Source organism: Diadema antillarum, unplaced genomic scaffold, assembly GCF_040938485.1.
Source record: "Diadema antillarum isolate AM-2024a unplaced genomic scaffold, OU_Dant_1.0 scf00000015, whole genome shotgun sequence".
NCBI lineage: Eukaryota > Metazoa > Echinodermata > Echinoidea > Diadematoida > Diadematidae > Diadema > Diadema antillarum.
The window spans coordinates 2,837,426-2,859,515 of NW_027270904.1; the positions used below are offsets into that span (position 1 = coordinate 2,837,426).

Genomic DNA, 22,090 nt, shown 5'->3' on the forward strand with positions numbered 1-22,090 from the left:
CGTATATATACAGTGTGCTAATTGCAGACATTAATATACATACCTACATACATCCAAACACACCAAGACGCACAAACGCCCGCGGACTATTAAATAAATAAAGAAAACGCCAATTCCATCACATGCACATTGCTCCTTCCTTCTGTTGAAGACCTTAGCTGAGTGCATGGTATGGATAGGCCCTACATCTATTATCATAGCATTTGGGTAAACACATCTAACTCTATATCCATCCAAGCACAAGCATTAGAAAAACCAGAAGTCAGGATCAGCCTCTACCATCTTACAATCACCACCACCACCACCATCATCTCGTGCGGACGTTATATCTAATCATCTGCAAAATATATAACATCAGAACATTTTTCCCAAACATATGTTTGTTCATTGAAGTCGTTTTTTTGTTTTGTTTTGTTTTGTTTGTTTGTTTTTTAGGGGAGGGGGGTACTCAGGATCTGCTGCCTAATGACTTCAAATCACAGAGAAGGGGCAGATGGGAATCTTAGATATGGCGATTTTCTTTCACTTCACTGCTCGGTGATGAAATTGTCCTGAATGTCGAGAACAGCTGCGGTCGGAAAAGTATAGAATGTTTTTCAGAATTACAATTTGATGCTTTTGTCAACGTATAAATGCTTCCCCCCCCCCAACAAACTCTTTTCAAACTGGTGTTTGTCGAGACGGTTCAATTCAGTCGCGAAGGCATATTTTCTTCATTTTTCATTTGTGTCATTCACTTTCTTTTTACAATCGCGGCAGATATTATTATCATCTCTTTTTTTGACAGTGAAGAGAGTTTGTAAAAACATTGTCTCCTCGATGGAAGCGAGGTCCTTTTAAGCAGGGCCAAAATCTTTCACAGGCAGATATAATCAATTTCTTGTGACATCTGAGTTCGATAAAGGTCTGATAAAATTCAATTCCAGATCTTCAATATACCATTTTATATAACATTTTGACCAAAGATGTGTTTTTTTTTTTATCTTACTGTTTGGCAGAAAATTGCAAATAGTGAAATGGTGAAGGAGAGACATGCAAAGAAAAAAGTTCTAAAAATCCCGTGCAGACACTTATCCAGCATATCCAAAGCTGTCTTGAGTTCATATCAGAAGTGTTGAATTGCTTTGTGCTTTTATTGCGATTGAAATCTAATATTATCAAAACGTTTTCGGTATATAGTTTACCATAGATGCCTTGGTTGACTGGAACCAATTTCCTGATCATGATGATAAATGATATTACCATAATAGGCGCGATAGGTGAACTGTGTTAATATTGCATTATGGTGAGAAATCGATGATTATAATCAGTATTCATTGACACATATCATATCAGTGAAAATAACGATGACATTCACTGATAATGTTTATGATAATAATACTACTACATGATAAAATAATATACTACTATACCTCCTCTATATTACTTCCGCTTCTACTACTTGTAATAATGATGGCAATGACAATGATGATCATAATAGACACATTGATTTTTATGAGATTTTATGAATATCAATGTAGAGAAATCTTATTTATCATGAGGACACTTCTTTTAGGCTCTGACTGATTTGAAATACTTGCAAGTCATTTTACGAATGATTATTCCATCTCCCACAGGTCAACAGTCCATCATGACTTCGATCACGTGACTTATAAGCGTTCCAAGGAAAGTTACGTTTCTTGATGATGATCAGACCCATGCAATTTTACAACATGAAATTGATAGTCAGAGCGTAAAGCCAACTTCAGTGAATATCGACCATCACTGAAAACTAGTCACACACAAAGGCCGTGTTGAAAAGCAGATACAAGACTTGAAATTCTTTGAATCTATCGTTTCATCTGTCACATTGATTTCCACAAGATTATTTTGAAATGACAAATGATGTTGGTACAGCACCCAAACTCAATCTACCTGCTGCTTCCTACTGTAATTCTCATCGATGTCGCACAACCACACCTGTAACGTCATGTCAATGCGTCATCTTGACAGGCGTTAAGCAGGAGAGTACGATACATTGTAATTGATCGATGACGATTATTGGTCTTATGATCGTTGACAAGTGCACCAAAACCATCGTTGAAACAATTTAATCTCCTGTTTTGTGTGCTTGAGGAAGGGGGGGGGGAGGGCTTAGTACGGCGACAATGTCTTTGCCCCCCCCCCCTCTCCCCCCCCCCCCCCAAAAAAAAAAGAGTTCAAACAGCCGCCTTTGCTTGGTCGTAGATTTCTTGACAAAAATGTGGAACCACATAAAGGCAATAAGACACGACACACACGCAGAAAAAAAAAAACCTTTGCAAAGTCTTGTCACTATTTTCTATTTTCTCGAGCACCTCACACAAAGATTAATTTCCTCTTCTGAAAAGGAACTATGACACAATTAGACTGATATCGCATTTAAAAGGAGAGAACAGTGCTGAATTATTCCTTTTATTCCTTTCGGTAATCGATATTCCTTGGCAGATGTCTCGACGGAGCCGAAAGTGCCGTATAAATAATGAGATTATGACACATTGATCACCGAAGACAAAATCTAAAAGATAATTTTAGACTTTCTCCCACGACGAAATCGAAAGTTTCTAATCGCATCAATGTCAAACTTTGAGAGGGGCTATTATACAGCTATTTATGTTCAAGCTCTCGAAATATTACATATTCTGCCATGAACTATACAGGTCTTTGGTTCCGCCCATCCCAGACTTTGGAAAGTTAGTGTCGCCTGACATGATTGAATCAGAATCTGTGCTATATCTTGCTCTTCTATTCTTCCAACTGTCCAAGGATGGCAGAACGGCGTTGAAAAGGACAGACACAAGGACTCACGTTGCCCGCAAGCTGTGAATAAATAGGATATGAGGTCACACAATCCCAGCTTCAAGATGAAGGATTATTTTGTTTAATATCTGATAAGGCCGGTTGCTGCTCGTCTTTACTGAAACATCCCCAAGGCTTGCCATCTCATGCACGCAACAATTAAGCATCTAGGTCAAGTCGCAATCACTCCAGACCTGAATCGTATCTCAGGCCGGGGATGAGAGCCCTCACAGATTTTCATATACTTCCGCTCCAATTCTGCTCAAACTGTGGTTCCCTTCTAATGGAATTAATTTCCAGATACAGTTTAAGGAGAGGGGGACGCGAGTCTATGAAGCGGCAGCAATGACTGAGGGAATTAGGTCTTTTAGTTAGCTATACCATGATATAAACACAGATGAAATGGAATTCTTTTTTCAATTTTGTACCATTTACCCAATACGATAAAGCAATCACTGTGGTTAATCATATTATGTGATGTTACATTGCGTGGTTGAATTCTTATTGAATATCACAAAGTAAGAACACTCAGGGTTTGATCTGAGAAGGCAGCCTATAGGACCTAGTAACATGTGATGGGAGACAAATCCCTTTGTGAAGATTGTAACAATTTCTTTTAATTCTAGGAATACGCAGAATGCCTGTCATAGAATATGATGTGTCTTGTAAATTTTGCTAGTCCGAGTACTACTAGAGAAACATTTCCACGGTGGATTTAAAAAACGTCGTCTGAGGTAACGTGTTTCATCGAACAGTTCCTTTAAAAATACTGCAGTTGTATATAATGGTTGGATACCGTGATATACAACAATCAAATCATCGAATTTCATCCAACAGTTCCCTTAAAAGTAATCAAATATCACACCGGTTGGATACCATACGCTCTTTAAAGGGGAAGGCTAGTAACTGATCAGTGGGAATCAGTGGAAATGCTGGGAGATGATTGTTCCAATCCTTATGGGATTCATTCAAGAGTTCATTGTATATCTATTGTTGTGTGAAAATGATTTGCTTCAGAATGGTCTCATATTCAAGTAATGTGCAGTTTAATGCTTCCAGGTTAGCGTCCCTGGTCAGTGACGGAGCATTAATCTGCACATTACTTGAATATGAGACCGTTCTGAAGCAAATCATTTTCACACAACAATAGATATACAATGAACTCTTGAATGAATCCCATAAGGATTGGAACAATCATCTCCCAGCATTTCCACTGATTCCCACTGATCAGTTACTAGCCTTCCCCTTTAAATTTGTCATTCTATTTCTCTTATGTTTCAGGGCTACAATAGACACAATCCATTCATATCGGAGAACAAAACTGAATGACTTCAAGCATCAGTATATTATGGTCTTTTTAACGGTCTCTCTGCCTGAAACTCCAAGACTTTTAATTCGATATCATTTTACTGCACTAATGTCCATAATTATCAGTCATATCGCTTTGCAAATTAATAGATGGAGTTTATGTATAGCCATTGTATGCGTGTTAGAGAGAGAGAGAGAGAGAGGATTTGAAAGAGGGGACAGGCCTACATCGGAAACCCGTTGATTTGCTGTGCCCTTCAACGTTCATGATTTAATGTATAAATCCCTCGTAACAGCTCGAACGCCATTGTTTGGTATTTATGATCTCAACAGTGAACGTCCCATGACAAAAAATAAGGACCTACTGGTGAAAGGGATGGAGAGTTGAGACGGGGTGGGAAGGGGGAGCGGTGGGAGGGTGTAAGGGTAAGAAATGAACTTGTACGTCTCTCACTTTTGTGCTAAATACAAATTGAACCAAGAGAGACAGAGATGGAGAGAAGGCAGAAAAGAGTAAAGAGTTCCAAGCTCATCAATAAAACTGGCACACTGTCAGCGATCGATCTGTACGCATATCGATTATTCACACCTCGCTTCGTTGACCCATCACGGACAAATATTTGTGTGACGGTGGAAAAGGTGGGCAAACAATATTTATCTTGAATTATTCTGACCTTGACAGGATCGACTTACCCAGCACTCTTGGAGTAATTTTACATGAGAATCTGACAGGTAAAAACATTACCTCGATCTAAGACAACACTTTTTTGGAAGTGGTCACAAAAAAAAAAAAAATGGTTCTGTATATAAAAAGATGAAGAATAAGACAATATCTATGATATCACTATAGACATGCCATAAGCACTTGTCTGTATATTCAGTCAGTTTCAGCTTTATCATGCTTGTAGTAGACAGCAGAATGCTTCTTAAAAATATGAACGAAATATTTAGCTCACTATATTTTTGTTCCATAAAGATATGCATTTGACAGTGTTTGACAGAAAGTATTGACGGAAAGTATATAGAATTTATAGAATGTAGATAACAAGTCGACCAATGCTGACATAAGTGTAAATTCTCGAAACAACGTAGGCTGTATTAAAGGACAAGTTCACCTTCATAGACATGTGGGTTGAGTGAATGCAGCAATATTAGTAGAACACATCAGTGAAATTTGAGCAAAATCGGACAATCCGTTAAAAAGTTATGAATTTTTGAAGTTTCTGCTCAATCACGGCTGGATGAAAAGACTACTATAGCTTGTGATGTCACATGAGTACAACAATATAAAGAAAGAATAAAGAAAATTCAACATATTTCCATTTTTCTCGCATAACAAAAGAACACTCGACTTCTCTCTTTCAGAAGGCAGGGGGAATAATATTACCCTTAACATATGTCAGTAGCAAGTCGAAGAAATGTGCACTTTATTCAGAAAGTAAAGTTTTGTGAAATTCTCTTTTTATTTTCCTTATATAGTTGTACGCATGTGACATCATACACTGTAGTAGTCTTCTCTTCCAGCAGTGACTGCGCAGATACTTAAAATATTCGTAACTTTTGAACGGATTGTCCAATTTTCCTCAAACTTTCACTGATGTGTTCTACTAATATTGCTGCATTCTCTCAATCCTTATGTATATGAAGGTGGACTTGTCCTTTAACGACGTTCTGTCGTTGTCACGTAGGTCCTACGACCGAGAAATTCCGCTCACGAGCATCATGTGACAACGAACTGTCTTCAATTGGAAGAGCTTTTCTGTTTCTTTGTCTGACAAGAGATTGCATACAAACATACAAACAATCACGTGTTTCCTTTCCGAACGATGTCTACATCCGAATTTGTTTTTGTGTTTGATTGCCATCGAGTTTCCTTCTATAAAGCCAGACGCACAGGCCACGACACATCGGCTTTCTGAAGTATACACCAGAACACAGGAACAATGGGGACTTTTAAATCCTTAATCTCTATGTCAATCCATGTTGTTTGTGTTTGTATAATGTGTCCATGTAGTGAGTCAAGTGGCCTCAACGCTTCAAGCTCTCTAACATTGTCTATTAAATACGTAACTTGATTTTTCCTCCTCATTCTCATTTTCATTTTCAACATTCTCTCTTTATTACTTTCTGGTTAAGATACATGTCTACCACAAACATTAGCGATACAACCCTTTCACTTTGTAAAAACAAATGAATTCCTTTTAATATTCATTGGTTTTTTTCCTTCCCACTCTCTTGTGGATAATCTATAATCTTTGCACCCAAACTAAATGACAAAAACTTCATTGGGTTGTAACACGGAGGAAGAAGTGCTGCATATCACATCTAAAATTGTTATTCATTCATTTGTTATTTTTCATTCATACCTTGACATCTTTCTGTATCTCTTCTTACTTCATCCATACTATACCCTTATTTTTATGTAGATCACTGATTCTTTAAACAAAAAGGGATATATGCAGGCTATCTACTGAATATCCGAACCAGACTTGATATCATTATCATACCTGTATTCATGTTTTTTTGAAAATTACGAGATTGAAAGTTCCTTTTGATGTTTATATGTACTGATGCAAGCGTTATGTATATTACTTTGTATAACTTTATATGGAATGAAATCATTTGCATTGAATTGAATTGAATTAAATTGAATACCAATGTATTTCATCATTTTCCTCTTCCACACTTTTGTAGGAAAAGAAAGACTCTAACACTAGCTCCCCTGCGTTGTTAATATACCTTCCATAAGGATATTTTCAGACTTATAACAACTAAAGCCACGTAAATATTCCACATGTCGTCCTAGGCCGCGAAGACACACGATAAAACAATCAACAGTCATTAACAAACAAACAAACAAACAGATAAACAGACTCATCCCTTAATCAATACCGTAGAGGCATCATCCAACCGCGAAGGGAGAAGGTTCGTCTTTTCTTTGCAGCGGTGCTATTGTTCATGGGATCACAAGACCACCGTTTAATTGTGACTTCGGATCTTTACTACTCTCGATTTCATCATTGCTATACCCTCGGTTTATTGTTACCTTCTTTCTGAAAGTGCAACCACATTGACATTATGGCAGGAAATGTTACATCAAGTCAAAAAAGCTGTGACATGCCACGAAAGAGAAATTGGAACATGTCAAAAGCAATTATTGTGGATCATTTTTGCTTTTCGTCAAACCCACATTGTTTGATTATTTTGACGCCACTTCTCATCAGTTATTTTCCGTTTTCAGTCGGTGTTCTTCTGCTACCTTCAGAAATCTCCTCTTACGTCTGAGAGTAGCCGCAGGAAATTTGATTTCGATTATGAGTTTGCAATAACACGACAGAATGCATTCTTTTATCGGTTGTTGTCGCTCTCTCATACTCGGCTTCGGACGCAGACTATGCGCTCGGTGCGAAGACAATTTCCTTGTCGTTGAAACAGTTTATACAGATGAGATGAGCCATGACCCTGACCTGCATATTTTGTCCAAACTCAAATATCAAGACTTAAAGAAGAAATGACTTAAATCCTCTGAACGCTTTGTATTTGCGATAATTTGGTGGCTTTAGTTGGTCTTTTTCATTGCATTTATTCGTAACTTATTTTGCTGTTACACCTACGCCCAACCAGGTAACCCCAAAGACTGCTCTGATATCCATCATAATATCCCCATCTTTATAGTAAAGCTTGTTCAGAAAACCAGAGAGCTCGCTTCGTGTCTTGCCTAACAGAGCAACAACTACTGCATGCAATCTGGATTCCACATTTTGAAATGCATTGGATATATAATAGGTGAATCCAACTTCATAGCACTGTAATATATGGCGGCCATAACGGGGGGGGGGGGGGGGGGGGCTTCCCAAAGAGGAACTGGATTAGGCAATGAGCCAGGTGCGTTGCTATGCCAGTGCATTGATAATTTTTTGTTAGGCAAACTTGAAGCCCCCAGTTAGAAATTGCCATAAAAACAGAGGCCATACCGAGTTGGTCTATAGATTGAAAAAAAAAACCAACAACGACAACTCATTACGATGTCTCGTTTCTATGAATTCGAATCCGTCAGCGACAAGCCTATTAATCAACTTCCACTCGAGTCTTAACCAGATCACAAAAGACCGGCTTCGCAGCTTTTTCTCTAGAGGAATATGACAGAATGCCTGAGTGTTTTTTTTTTAAAGAAAAATTCCCATCTTCTTTCCCTTTGAACAACTCCTAATTTGCGTCAGAATCATCATTCTCGACAACCTCGAACAAAAGGTGCACCTGCTACTCGGTCTGGTATTTGTTCCTCTCTGTCCTTTTCCATTCCTTCCCTGCCCTTGGTCGTGCATGCTGATTGCAGTCTCTTCCATTCCTCCGCTGTCCCGTTGGAGCTAGAAGCCGGCATCATCTGGCAAACTACACCACTGCAGTCGTTTGGTTCAAGAAAACATATATATATATATATATATATATATATATATATATATATATATACATATACATATATATAGTGTGAAAGGTGTGTTTTCAGTTGTTAAACCACTGGGCCGTCGCATCTTAGTAGTGTGTAGGTGAGAGGAAGGATAAGACGATAGACGTAGCTTGAATCCTCACAGTTTGATTTTCATTCTCCAGCTTTCGGGCCCTGCCCTTTATCAAGAATGAGGATCAAAGAAATCGGACAAAATAATGATGATGGATACAGGACATGATATAGATATTGTATAAAGAAAATAATAGTTTTCAAAACAATAATGAAAATAATGACGATGATGATAGAGGCAATATATGAAGAGTTTGTTTGCAAAAACCGATAAGTCCATATTTGCCAAATGGAGATATTTGCGATTAAAGGTCAAGAAAAATAAAGAGAATAATAAGAAAAGTTTTGCTTCTTTTGACCATAACTTCAAAAATATACCTTTATATGTAGTGACCAATATATCATTTAAAAGGTATTATTTTGTACTTTATGACAGAGACCATAATTCAAAATTGTCAAAAATGGACTTATCGGTTTTTGCAAACAAACTCTTCATATTTAGAGGCAATATATATACATATATATATATATATACACACACACACACACATATATATATATATATATATATATATATATATAATCATATATTATACATAATTATATATATATATATATATATATATATATATATATATATATATATATAATCATCCATTGCATCATATTGGCAATTTTCAAATCGGCTTTGCCGGCTCTATAATGCTGAAAGTTATTATGTCGATTGCTCATCTGTCGAAACCAAAATATAGGAAATAGAAAAGCGTTGGTCAGAGAGCTCATTATTTCTCATCTCCTTTTGATAACCCCGAGAGAGATGTCTGTCATTCAAAAACCCGCTACAACCAATGTCCAGGGACTATAAATTTCGCTACACATCAACTAATACTATTTGCGACACAAGACCATTTCAGCGCAAGTGACCATCAGTCAGAATAAAAGAGAGACCGAGAGAGAAAAAGAGATAGGGAGGAAGAGGGAGAGAGAGGGAGAGATGAGAGAACGTCAAAATGACACTCTCCATTGAAGTGATTTTCCCATAGTCCCGGTTGCACAAGACTGCGTTGGGTTAAATCGAATTACATACGCTCTGAAAGGCCTTTATCTCGATCTATTGAAAGTACTCGTATATGGTCATTGAATCAGGCTCTGAGCATGGAAAGGGTCAATTGAAGCTATAGATGTCTGTGATGAATTAGTCGAAGAGTGATGAATAAGAAGCTGGCAATGTCAGCTTTCAACCTCCCTGGTTCAACCCTATTCGAAAGAAAAAAAAAAGAAGAAGATTTGTTTGGAAGATGTAGGACGACCGCAGCTTTTTATATCCACTTACTCTGATGTATCGGACTAAACTACTTATGGCGTTATGATTAGATGAGTGGTCATTGTTAACAGGATGTTATAGGATCCGGAACATTTCCGGAACATTTCACTTTGTGTGTGTGTGTGTGTGTGTGTGTGTGTGTGTGTGTGTGTGTGTGTGTTTACACAAGACGATTCTTGACAATGTGTCAAAACTATTTCGAGTCTTAATTTCACAGAACGAGTTTCAGAGGTTAGTATCAAAGTTGTATACATCTGTGGAAATGTGTATGATTTCATGAAAAAATATTTCATCATTCTGTATGCCGCTATAAATTTGTTTGATGTTTACGTTCAGATGTTGGTATGTCCATGCCTTAGATGCCATCTCATTGTCTTGCAAAGACAATTCATTTCGACAATTTCGTTGTTTCTTAACGCTGATCCCGGAGTGAGGTGTTTAATTAACTGAACATTGATTATGAATAACATTATGATCAGCTCTAGATGATTTTACCTAACACTGATTATGTATGCTTATCATAATAACATTGGCAGAAAAAAACAGAAGCCTTCTTTCTCTAACATCTATCCATCTGTCGCTGTATTACACTCGCCTATTATTGCAGCTACGTGCGAATTCTCCCGCACAGGTGTGCATGGGGCGAGTAAACCATAGTGGCATAGTGTCCACAATACTGTGTACATAGATTCAAGTTCTCTTATTTACCATTACTCCTCTTTCCGTCTTTCCCAAGCAATGCATCAAGTATTGACCGCGAGCGGCAAGCTATGTTATCCCAAAGACGGTCACTTGATGTCTTTTTGTCAACATTCTTGGCCTCGTGAATGGTGATTTTTGTGCCTGCGTGGTTTACACGCTATAATACAGTCAGACCGCAACGTCCTGAAAAGCCTTCGCATTTATCGTACGCGTATGCATGGACCTCGCGGACATGAATACGTGATGAGCTTGGAGACCACATTTTTAGAGTGTCTGTAAATCTAAACGACATTATCAATCTTCATGATTTATACATCGATAAAAAGCTGAAAAGTTGTACTTTGATGAAATTTGACCACTTAAAAGGTTATGACATATTAAATATACTGAACAAGGAAATTAGAAAACACAAAATTTGCATATTTTTCATTTTTCTTAAGGGGTACACTAGACCAACGAAATTAAGGTGGACCAAAATAGAAGAGGTATAAAATGAAAGAGGAAATATCATTCTATGAAAACATAATGACTTTACGTGGACTGATCCTATGAACGGGTCAGTTTGGCGAATAAATCATTGCGTTGTACAGTTAATTTTTGACGAGATGTCAGTTTGCCGCGAATACGCGTTTCTGATAGGTTAATTCCCTCTGAGTGGAGAGTTGAACGAACCTCGCGGAATGACAGTAAACGTGTACTCTTAATACACTGTGTGTAGATGACAGTGTAGGACCCTATGGTGTGTGTGTGTTCGCGCGCACAATACGCGCTCAGGTTCAGGCAACTGCAGCTAAGATCTCCACGTAAACAACAAGAACAACACTCCACTCTGATCGAAAACTCAACTTTGGCTTGAACTTTGTTTGCACAACTAGATAGAGTAGCGTGCATTAATAAATAGCATACAAATCAATAATAAAGGATCTAGCACTAAGTTTGCGCACATGAGTTCTTTGGGGCTCTCTATTTGGTATTAGAATGATTATTTCTTATTAATCCACTGTCCCCATCCCTGAGTAATTTATCTAATGATACCCTGGGAGCGCATGATCATTCATGTATCTCAAATTGCCACACTATGATTTTTACTCGACGAGACTTTCAATTTCTATTATTTTCTAAGCGAGGGACCAATTCAGTTCTTACTGTGCTATCATAACAAGTATATCTAAAACGTTGGCTATCATTCATGTGGTGATTCAACCTATGAAAGGGTCGGGTTGGCAATAAATACAAAGCCTTGTTCTAATTTGTCTCAGGGTCTTTTGGAAAATATCGATATAATGCAGAGATATGAATAATGGTATCATAAGCTCATTTTATATAATGTAAGCATTAAAAGGTGTGATTTATTTCAAATATTCACAAACCATGTCAATTAGTCATGGATAGTAGATCTTCATGTCGTCAATAAGTGAATCTCGTAGACCATGCACTTTGTCTCTGAATTATCTCGCAAAATCTCGGGTGCTGAAAAGGACATGCGCAAAAACCTGCGCGTACGGTAAATTTTTGATTTGAGCTCATTAACAGCAGCGTTGCGGTCTGACTGAATAAGTATCACTTCCTTCTCTCCTTCTGTTGTTCTCGTTTTCTTAGGTCTGAAAATTCCTGTTCCTGCTGGAGTAGGGGGCGAGATGTTGTGTCGACTCTTGTTGTCCAAGTTCCCACTGTGGACGAGCTTCGTCGCGTCTGTTCTGAACCTCACTGCGGTAACCCTGGAACGCTACTTCAGCATCGTGCATCCCCTGCACTACGACGCCATCTTCACGGCGAAGAAAGCTGGGGTGATGATCTTCACCGTTTGGGTCGCCGGCATCGTCATGAACAGCTACATGCTCTACATCTTCTTCAACGACAACGGCGTCTGCACAATCAGTTGGCCCAACACAGAGTACCAGACCTTCGTGGGCGTGGCGAATTTTTGCGTCATCTACGTCATTCCCATCGCGGTGATGGGCATCTCCTATTGGCTGATCATGGCCAATCTTTCGGCGAGTGCGCGGAGATTGAAGCAAGCGACGCGCGAAGGGAAGTCAGGCCCTATGTCCATGGAGCTGTTGAGCGCGCGCAAGAAGGTGGTAAAGATGCTGGCCATAGTGGTGGTGACGTTTGCGATCTGCTGGGCTCCAAATCAGTTCGTCTTCTTCGCTTACAACTGCGGTTGGAATTTGGACTTCAACTCGTGGTACTACCACCTAACGGTGTTAGTGGCCTTTTGCAACAGCTGTATGAATCCCTTCATCTACGCCTTTAAGAGCAAGCAATACCGGAAGGCTCTCCGGGCTGCAGTGTTCGGCAAGAAATTGACTACAACGATCAGCAGTCCTGAGAACACAAATCCAAGTTTGGCTGGATCGTCTGCCGGCAAATGAATTTTGAGAAAGAATTGAAGGAAGTGACACTCGTTATGAATGGCGTAATAAACTGCTGAACTACTGACAAGCGCCGGACATAAGCACTGAATCATCCAGTGTCAGATTGTTATGTAATTATGTTACATATTATGTAAATCATGTAAAAGTATAACACGAAAAAAAATTATATTCGATAACAAAAAAAAATATTCGATAGCGTCTCTGATTATGAGGAGTTGCAATGATATTGATCCCTTTGCAGTACATATCAGGTTTACTAGTACTCAAAACCGAGATTGCCCACCGCGTTAGAATCTTTAATCGAGCAAAATTTTACAAAGATTTAGAACGCTTAGAAACCTTATTAAAATGTTCACATGTTTTTACCGCAAGTTGATGTCACCAACTCACAATTCTCCCATAATAATTTGTGCAGATGAAATACCGTAAAAATCATATATCTGGTCAATGAAAGCATATACAACCCTTTGCAACTGTAAGCCATTGTTGGTACCGTACTGCGACGCGCACTCATACCAGCACATACACACACAAACACACACACACACATGAAAACAAACAAACAAACATAATACAGCTTCTTAATGATACAGCTAGCCTTTTTGCTTTAATCGATTTCGAGCTTAAAAAAGAAAAAAAATAGATATTTATGTGAAGGTCATGAAGACAATCGTAGATTTATGACGTCAACTCCTCGTCTAATTTGCATACGTGGTATCACTTTGTCCTAAAAGCATGTGAAGTGCGAATATTTAAAATTCCCTTTATCTTCTAAGTGATGCAACTTCTACCAATTAAATTGATTGATGATATAGGCCCTGATTTTGTTTATTACAGTCGACTTGAACTTGTGGCAGGACACTTTGTGATAAATAATAGATATATAATATTAAACCAAAAAGGTAACCTTCTTTCAACGTAAATCTGTATATTTCTTTCTTCGATTGCAGCGTAATGCTCACTTCATAATTCGAAATGTGTCACATCAGGGAATCGACGTCATGGCGTCAAGACAAGTGGTAACACACTTTTCGAGATGGAATCAATCAGGCCTATATAGTCCAAGCAAGGAGGTTCGAGAGATGGAGTTACAACTGACTATATATAATTATTCAATCAGCTGCCAGTTTTCTATGGATGGACAAAAGAATTCCACAGGTGTATTTGTGCCTTTGATGTTCGATGCTTGAAGCCGCCATCTTTCTGAGCAATCTGAAGATTCATATTTAACGCTAACATAATATCGGGTATATGCTGCTCGTTTATATATCAAATGCAATGAAATTTCACCTAATGATAAAGCGTATGAAACAAAAGTCAATTCCGTTCGAAAACATGTGCAAAAGTGTAAATCTGAACTGTATTTTGTGAAAGTGTTTGAAATTTTACCCTCATGGAAAGCCGGTTTATCACTTTTCTCCTTATTTCCGCCAAATGAAACTAATATGGTATCATCTTCAAATATAGTTCTTTATAAATTAATATGTCAGATTAGCGTAAAGACTCGTACACTCGAGTAATTTTGATATCTATTTCACCAATATTTGAGCAATTTCTATTCGCGCACCCCCGTGCCTTTACCATTGTCTACCGCCCATCGTTTGTAAGTAGGGGATAGCGAAAAGTAATTACCATCATAAAGACATATCTTATCTTCCTTAGACAGTGGCTGGTCATTATGCAATGAGACGTGAATTCATTTTCTTCCTATCGGGGGGGGGGGGGGGGCGGGCAGATCCAGTTTGACACATACTTCAAATATTTTTGAGTGGCGGCTTCGAGCAAGGGATCAAAGCGAATAAGACTGTTGTGAGTCCATTTCTCGAACCTTCTTGGTCCAAGACTGGCCCGGCCAGCTACACGGAATATTATTCTTGTGGCTGAGCCTTGCCCGCCCCTATAGACCGGGTCTATTAGACCGAGTTTCATCATTTTGGTAAACGATAGAAATCTTGCCATGGTTGCACAAAATCAAGAAGGAAATCAGTTTATATGGGAACTATGTTGTTAGATATTCCTAAATTTTTCCAATTTGGCATCCATATACCTTGACTAGAGTCAGTAGTTTCATAGCATGGGACTGAGAATTTTACGTGTCACGTGAAAATGTGTCATCATAGGTACGTGCGCCTTTTCAGCTGTTCTTATTTCCACTTTAAAAGCATCTTGATGTAACTTGAAAAAGACAACAACAACCAATGTTGATAAAGAGATTAATTGGTAGGAGGGAAACGAAAACAAAGACACGGTGATCTTTGAAAGAGGAAAAAGGATCTCTGGTTAGCGAATCTCCAGTAATCACGTGCACACCGGATACAGTTTGCGAAGACACTGATTCACCTTAATTCATGTTGGACTCCTGAAAATTCCGGTCTATGCCCAGGTGTGACTTTATCAAATAAAATAAAGTCAAAGAAACAAAAAGAGGCACAAGTTTCATTATCAAAAATCGGGCATAGAAAATGTCATAAACATAAGGATTGAGAGAATGGTAGCAATATTAGTAGAACACATCATTGAAAGTTTGAGGAAAATCAGACAATCCGTTCAAAAGTTATGAATTTTTGAAGTTTTGTGCAGTACCCGCTGGATGAGAAGACTACTGCAGTGTATGAATAACTTAGATGTCACATGCGTACAACAATATAAGGAAAATATAAAGAGAATTTCACGAAATTCCATCTTTTGAAAAAAGTACACATTCCCCTGACTCGTTACCGACAAATGTTATGGGTAAATATTATTCCTCCTGCCTTAGAAAGAGGCAAGTCAAGTGCTCTTTTATTATGCGAAAAAAGTGAAAATATGTTGAATTTTCTTTTACATTTTCTTTATACTGTTGTACGCATATGACTCACAAGCTGTAGTAGTCTCCTCATCAAGCGGTTCCAACACAAAAATTTAAAAAATCATAACTTTTGCATCGATTGTCCAATTTTCCTCAAACTTTCACTGATGTGTTTTACTAATATTGTTGCATTTTCTCAATCCTTATGTTTATGAAGGTGAACTTGTCCTTTAAGTTGTGGCTATTCCTGCTGACTTCATAAAAAAAATACCCTGCAGAGATCAAGACATAGTGAAAACTTGTTTGTATCATTACCAAGGGAGGACGTTGTGAAGCCCTAAGGCTTTATTTGTTCTCTTTGTTTATAATCAATTCTTCATAATATCTGCCTACAAAGAGTTTCTCTATTTCTTTTCTTCCCCTTGTAACTCTCTGCTACTCAGAAAATCACGTAAGAATGATCGCGTGTACTGGTGCTTTTGTGATCGTTATCATAAAAGAAACCGAACCGAGGGTGCAGAAGAGAATTTGGAAATCGATGCTTCTAAAAACTCATAAACCACTCGACAAAAAAACCCGATATGAACATGATGAAAGTGAACATGCGTGACTCCTAAGCTCACGTGCGTATATCGTCTTGAGATTTTACTAATACAAAGTATACAAACACCTGCCTGCGCCCTTTGAATAATATGGCAATCGATATGGAATTTGTGATCAGGGAGGAAGAGAAAGAGAAAAAATGGTTTCAAAAGGCATATAGTGAAAGGGAAAAAATGAAGCAGTTTCTTTACTTGACTAATCACGCTTAGGCCTACTTGGTTTCATTGAGATCGTTTAATATTCTATACGCCGGTAGATTTTAAGGAAGTAAGGCCTTGTGTTATGTTTCATTTTGTCACTATTTTATTGAACTTAAAACCATAAGTCATTATTGAAGCAGGTGCTTTCACTTGAAACACTCGTGGATGACTTTTGTCCAATTTGAGCGAGGCTTCGGAAGAAGAGATAATGATCGATTTATCCGGAACAATACGTAAAGCATTGAGTATAATATATGCCTCTACACGGTGACTATTTTGTGCTTTAAAAATCATATATACTACAAAAATCAACGTAAAATGGCACTTAATGCCACACTTGAGGCAAACTTTGTGCAATAACCAAAAATGGAGTATAAAGACTGTTGCTTCCGTATGTCTTGACAGGTGCCAGGCGTTATGTAAATTCGTGAAAAGATTGAATTGACGTCTTTGTGGTTTAACAATAGAGAGTATTTCATATTGATAGCCCTATTTTGAGACTATAATGTTATGTGCGTGCATGCTTGCGTGTGTGTTTGTGTGTGGGGGGGGGGGGATGGGGGTGAGTGCCTATGTGTTAATAAAGGAGCAAAAGTTTTACTGACCAGCGTGCAGTTACTTCACGAATAGTTAGCCTTGGGAGAAGTTAGGCAGATTGCAAGCGCTCACGATAGAGCGAAGCGCGGAGTACGTAGGACTGCCCAAAGATATTGGACAATCCCGTTCGTATGGCCCATGCCTTCGATTGGTCTCTACTGGATTTTGATTCCGCCTAGATGCAGTCGATAGGTGGAAGAACATTTTAGTTTTGATATGGGTAGTTTAACACTCTTAGTTGTTTTATTCGAGGTCTCACATGCAGGTGCAATTATCAATGATTAACCAACATGAAAGTTTGACATGTACTTTAATTGCAAACAATTACAAACCATGGTAGTTCTAGTTTCATAATTGTTATCTATTAATATATTGTCTTGTGTTGCAGGAAATCTGTTTCGAGCAGGAAACTACAATGTACATTGTACCTACAGAAAAGCTGATATTGGGTAATGAACGATTATGCTGTGATGGCATGGTGATAATACGTTAATAACGTGAATGATGTACTGTCTGTATGTAAATGCCTCCAGAAACAAGAAAGTTGTAGGGCCTATATAAATGCCTCTAGAAAAAAGAGAGTCATTTATTTCGTATTTTATTTACATGATAAAGAGCGACTGACGAATATTAATCACTTTTTTGGATTTCAGTTAAACAGAATATACAGCGAAACAGATGTGGCATAATGTATTATAGTGGCGATTATAAGTCATCGCCACATACTTTTTAAAGAGGATGAAAGACAAAAGAGGTGCAATTTTCACACAAACACATACACACATACACATACACACACACACACACACACACACACTCTCACACACACACACAAACACACACACACACACGAAGAATACAATGGTCAATGCAACATGTTTACAGATTGTTTAAATGAATAAACGGGTTTTATTTACCTTTAGGAGATTCAAAATTTTATTATTATTACAGTGTACTAGTATATAAAAGAAGGGTTAAAAAAGACACCCTTGTGAAGAAAGTGGACGAGCTAGAAAGAAAAAGGGAGAGAGAAAGAGAGAGAGAGAGAGAGAGAGAAAGGATGAGGGGTGGTACGCTTGAAATAAATATCTTTATATGAGTCGCCCACCATTCATAATGTAGCATGAACATGATGAAGAAATGTGCTACCTTTTGCAACAATAATTTTTGATGAATACTTCCTTGCCGATACCACTAGTTAACGTTTCTGTGTTTTAAACATGAATGATTAAAATCTTCATCTTCACATTCATGTTACAGAGTGAGTGGGTAAAGTTGATAAAATAAGAATGTTGTAGCAATATCGAATCCCCAAATGGATACTTTGATAGGCATTTGAATTAATAAGATACTAGTATGGGCATGATGGGTGTTTTTTTTTTCTAGCAACGATTCAGTCGCAGTAAAGTTGCTAGTTTGAATGGAAATGTGATGTTTCAAAGTTAAATGGCTCAAGCACAAATTATACAATTCTATAATTATAATTATGCCGCCATACAGTGTAATAACATACTGATATCCAGTCATTCATGTAATTTGTTACCTGATGTCATTCTGGAAGTACAATTCCATGAATTCCATTTTCAAAATCGAGTTAAACAATAAACAATAAATACAAAGAAAGTGAGAGATAAGATTTACGTTGTTGTGTGATTATTTTCTTTTGGTATACATAATCTTCATAATGATGGCACATTTACTATTTCGAGAGTGGATAAAATGATTCCATATGATCCCGTATGAAGCTTTATAGTTTTCCTTCTTCCTTTTGTTTGTCGCTCCTTTCGTTCTTTCTTTCTTTCTTTCTTTCTTTCTTTCTTTCTTTCTTTCTTTCTTTCTCTCTCTCTCTCTTAAATAACTTTTAGTCTTTGTAGATCACAGACATGAGTATTTTATTTATTCCCTTAACGCTACGAAATGCGCAGCCGAAAAGGGATGGTATAGTTTTGGTTGAGATGGGGGATTCAGATTTTAACTTTTTGCGAGATGTTTAGATAACTGCCACTTCCTGAGTATGAAATATTAAAGAGCGTAATAAGAAGAATCCAAAGTTTATTTGATAAAAATTGGTTTTGAAATGGCTCAGATATCCAGAATAAAGAGGTCCTAATAAAAGGTGGGTCCCACCTTTTCTCAGCCGGGATCACTTTGATTTACTTTGTTTTTGGATATCTTAGCCAATTCAAAACCGATTATCATCGAATAAACTTTCAATTCCTCTTGTATCTTGAATTGTATGCTCTTTCATATGTCACAAGTGGTAGCTATAGGCCTATACTTATCTCGCCAAAAGTTCAATAATCTGAATCCCCCATCTCAACCAAAATCATTCCATCCCTATATAAGAAGCATTTTTATCTTCTGGCAATTGACGATATTCTTTCAACCCATTGGTCAAAATATGACATTTCTGTGAACACCTTTTCGCCAGGAATATTTTTCCTCCTCCTTCGGCTTCCTCCGTCCATACACTGAATACAATTTTAGTCATGATTATATGATGGCAATGGCGATAATGGTAATGGTGATGATGGAATTATCATCATTATTATTATTATCATTATTATTATTATTGTTATTATTATTATTATTATTATTATTATTATTATTATTATTATTATCATTATTATTGCTATTGTCATTATCGATCCCTTTATGTTGTTGTCATCATTGTCATTATTAGCATCAACATTATTATCACCTCTTTGGCTACAAATTCCCCGACTGAAACTATGAAATGTGATGGTCGCATGGTCAATGCTATACGATTGTCCATAGACAATCACCCACTGTTGATAGACGGGAATTCAAGTGTAAACATACACGGGCCTACTCAAAGAGATCCGGAGCCATGATACTGGTAGATTAAACCGTCAGGTTCCACCTCCCTGTTCTCATCGAGTAGCTGTACATTTTGTTCTGTTTGTACCAGAACGCGAGTGCTCCGATGTGTCGGTATGTGCCCGAGATGCGCAACTGCTGCTGCACAATATAATGGGTCTAGGGCAATTATACCCCCAGGGGGGTGTTTCATAAAGCTGTTCGTAAAGTTACTAACGACTTACGAGCGACTGGTGATTGGTTCTTGTGCTAAATTAGGGAAATTCTGATAAGTATAGCACATCAGAACTGATCACCAGTCGCTCGTAAGTTGTTCGTAACTTTACGAACAGCTTTATGAAACAGGGCCCTGGGCAATTAATTACCCCGGACCGTTCCCCTGGCCCTAATCCTTATCCTAATCCTAACCCTATTCCTAACCCTAACCCAAACACCTAACCCTAACCCTAATCTTTACTCTAACTTTCATACCACGTATAACCAGTATTTAGCCGAGGGAAGGGGGGGGGGGGGGGGGGTAATTGCCCTCTGGGGGTACTGAATTGCTCGGATGCGTGTTTTTTTTTAGACGGCACAGATTGGGGACCCTAATCCTAACCCTAAACAGGGAGGTGGCTTCCACCTCCCTGCCCTAAACCTATACCCTAACCCTAACCCAACGTGTTTCCCCTAGGTTTAATACGCGCCATGCCCCAATCTGTGCCGTCTAACAAAAAAAAAAAAAAAAAAAAAAAAAAAAAAACGCGCCCGGATACAGTACTAGGCGCAATGGTGGGCGCTATGGAACGCCATTAAGGAAACAATACAAAATTCATTTCACTCCAGCCAATATTCATTTCACTTTTAACAAATACATTTCACTCACAAACATTGATTTTACTTTTTATAAAAATACATTTCACTTTTCACAATAATACATTTCACTTTTAAATTAAAATTCATTTCACTTTTCACAAAAATACATTTCACTTTTGCATTAAACTTCATCTCACTTTTCACAAAAATACATTTCACTTTTGAATTAAAATTCATTTCACTTTTCACAAAAATACATTTCACTTTTACATAAAGATTCATTTCACTTTTCATAAAAATACATTTCACTTTTAGATACAAATTCATTTCACTCTTCACAAAAATACATTTCACTTTGGCGTACCATATCACTCAGACGAAACCATTTCACTGCGCTAAAACCATTTCACTCTGATAAAACCATTTCACTCTGATACAAAAAAATACGTTCCTCTTTTTTCCCGGCCAAAAGGTGGCGCCAGTCTGAGAGGAGTCACAGTGCCATGGCACTTTGTTAGCGCTGAGCTGAGGTGAGTAGCCGGCCAGCTGGCCGGCTGGCTATGCATGCAGTACCTAGATTTACTGAGTAGCCAGTCAGTCGGCAAGCCCGAAAAAACCCGTCTAGAATATCCAAGTCCTCGCACGCGAGTTGACCCCGCAAGTCATAGAGAGCGCGATTGGAGAATCGTTTTGAAATGCTCATATCTTGGTCACTGAACTACGTTTTCACATGATTTTTCTTTTATTTGATAGGTAAAGGTTAAAACTTGGATGCTATCTTGTTGATTTTTCCAAGAACGACATGAAAGATTATCAACTTCGTGACTAACTAATTGCAGATGTTCCGGAAATAATGGATACAGATATTCTTCTAAAATTCTCCTAAAAGTCTTCTTTTTCATCGTGGCGCACCAACAAAAGTTATATCATGTAAAAGGAAATTTATTCAGCTTTAAGATGATACCTAAAAGTGTAATGTGATGATTTGTAGATGGGTCAGCAGCCAGCTGATATCATAGGGATGTCATTCCTTTTTTTTCTCGGCACGAAATCGCGAAGTACTGTACTGTCCCACATATAGAAATTGACGTGTGTCCTCGATGCCTTTGTACGTGTGTGTCTAACTGTATGAGCGACCCCAGCGTAAATACACGTGGTCAGTTTCGAGCGTCTAGCTGTGATATACTGTACTTGTGTCTGTCATTAGACATTACGTAC

General features: G+C 37.9%; 1 protein-coding gene across 1 annotated transcript in view; it reads left to right on the plus strand.

Annotated features, from left to right (window-relative positions):
* Positions 1-13,084, plus strand: part of LOC139723847 (galanin receptor 2a-like) — a 44,006-nt gene extending 30,922 nt beyond the window's left edge. Inside the window, exon 3 of the mRNA XM_071635059.1 lies at positions 12,270-13,084. Within this exon, the coding sequence (XP_071491160.1) occupies positions 12,270-13,045 (776 nt within the window). The 3' untranslated portion in view covers positions 13,046-13,084. The remainder of the gene's footprint in view (positions 1-12,269) is intronic.
* Positions 13,085-22,090: the final 9,006 nt, after the last annotated feature.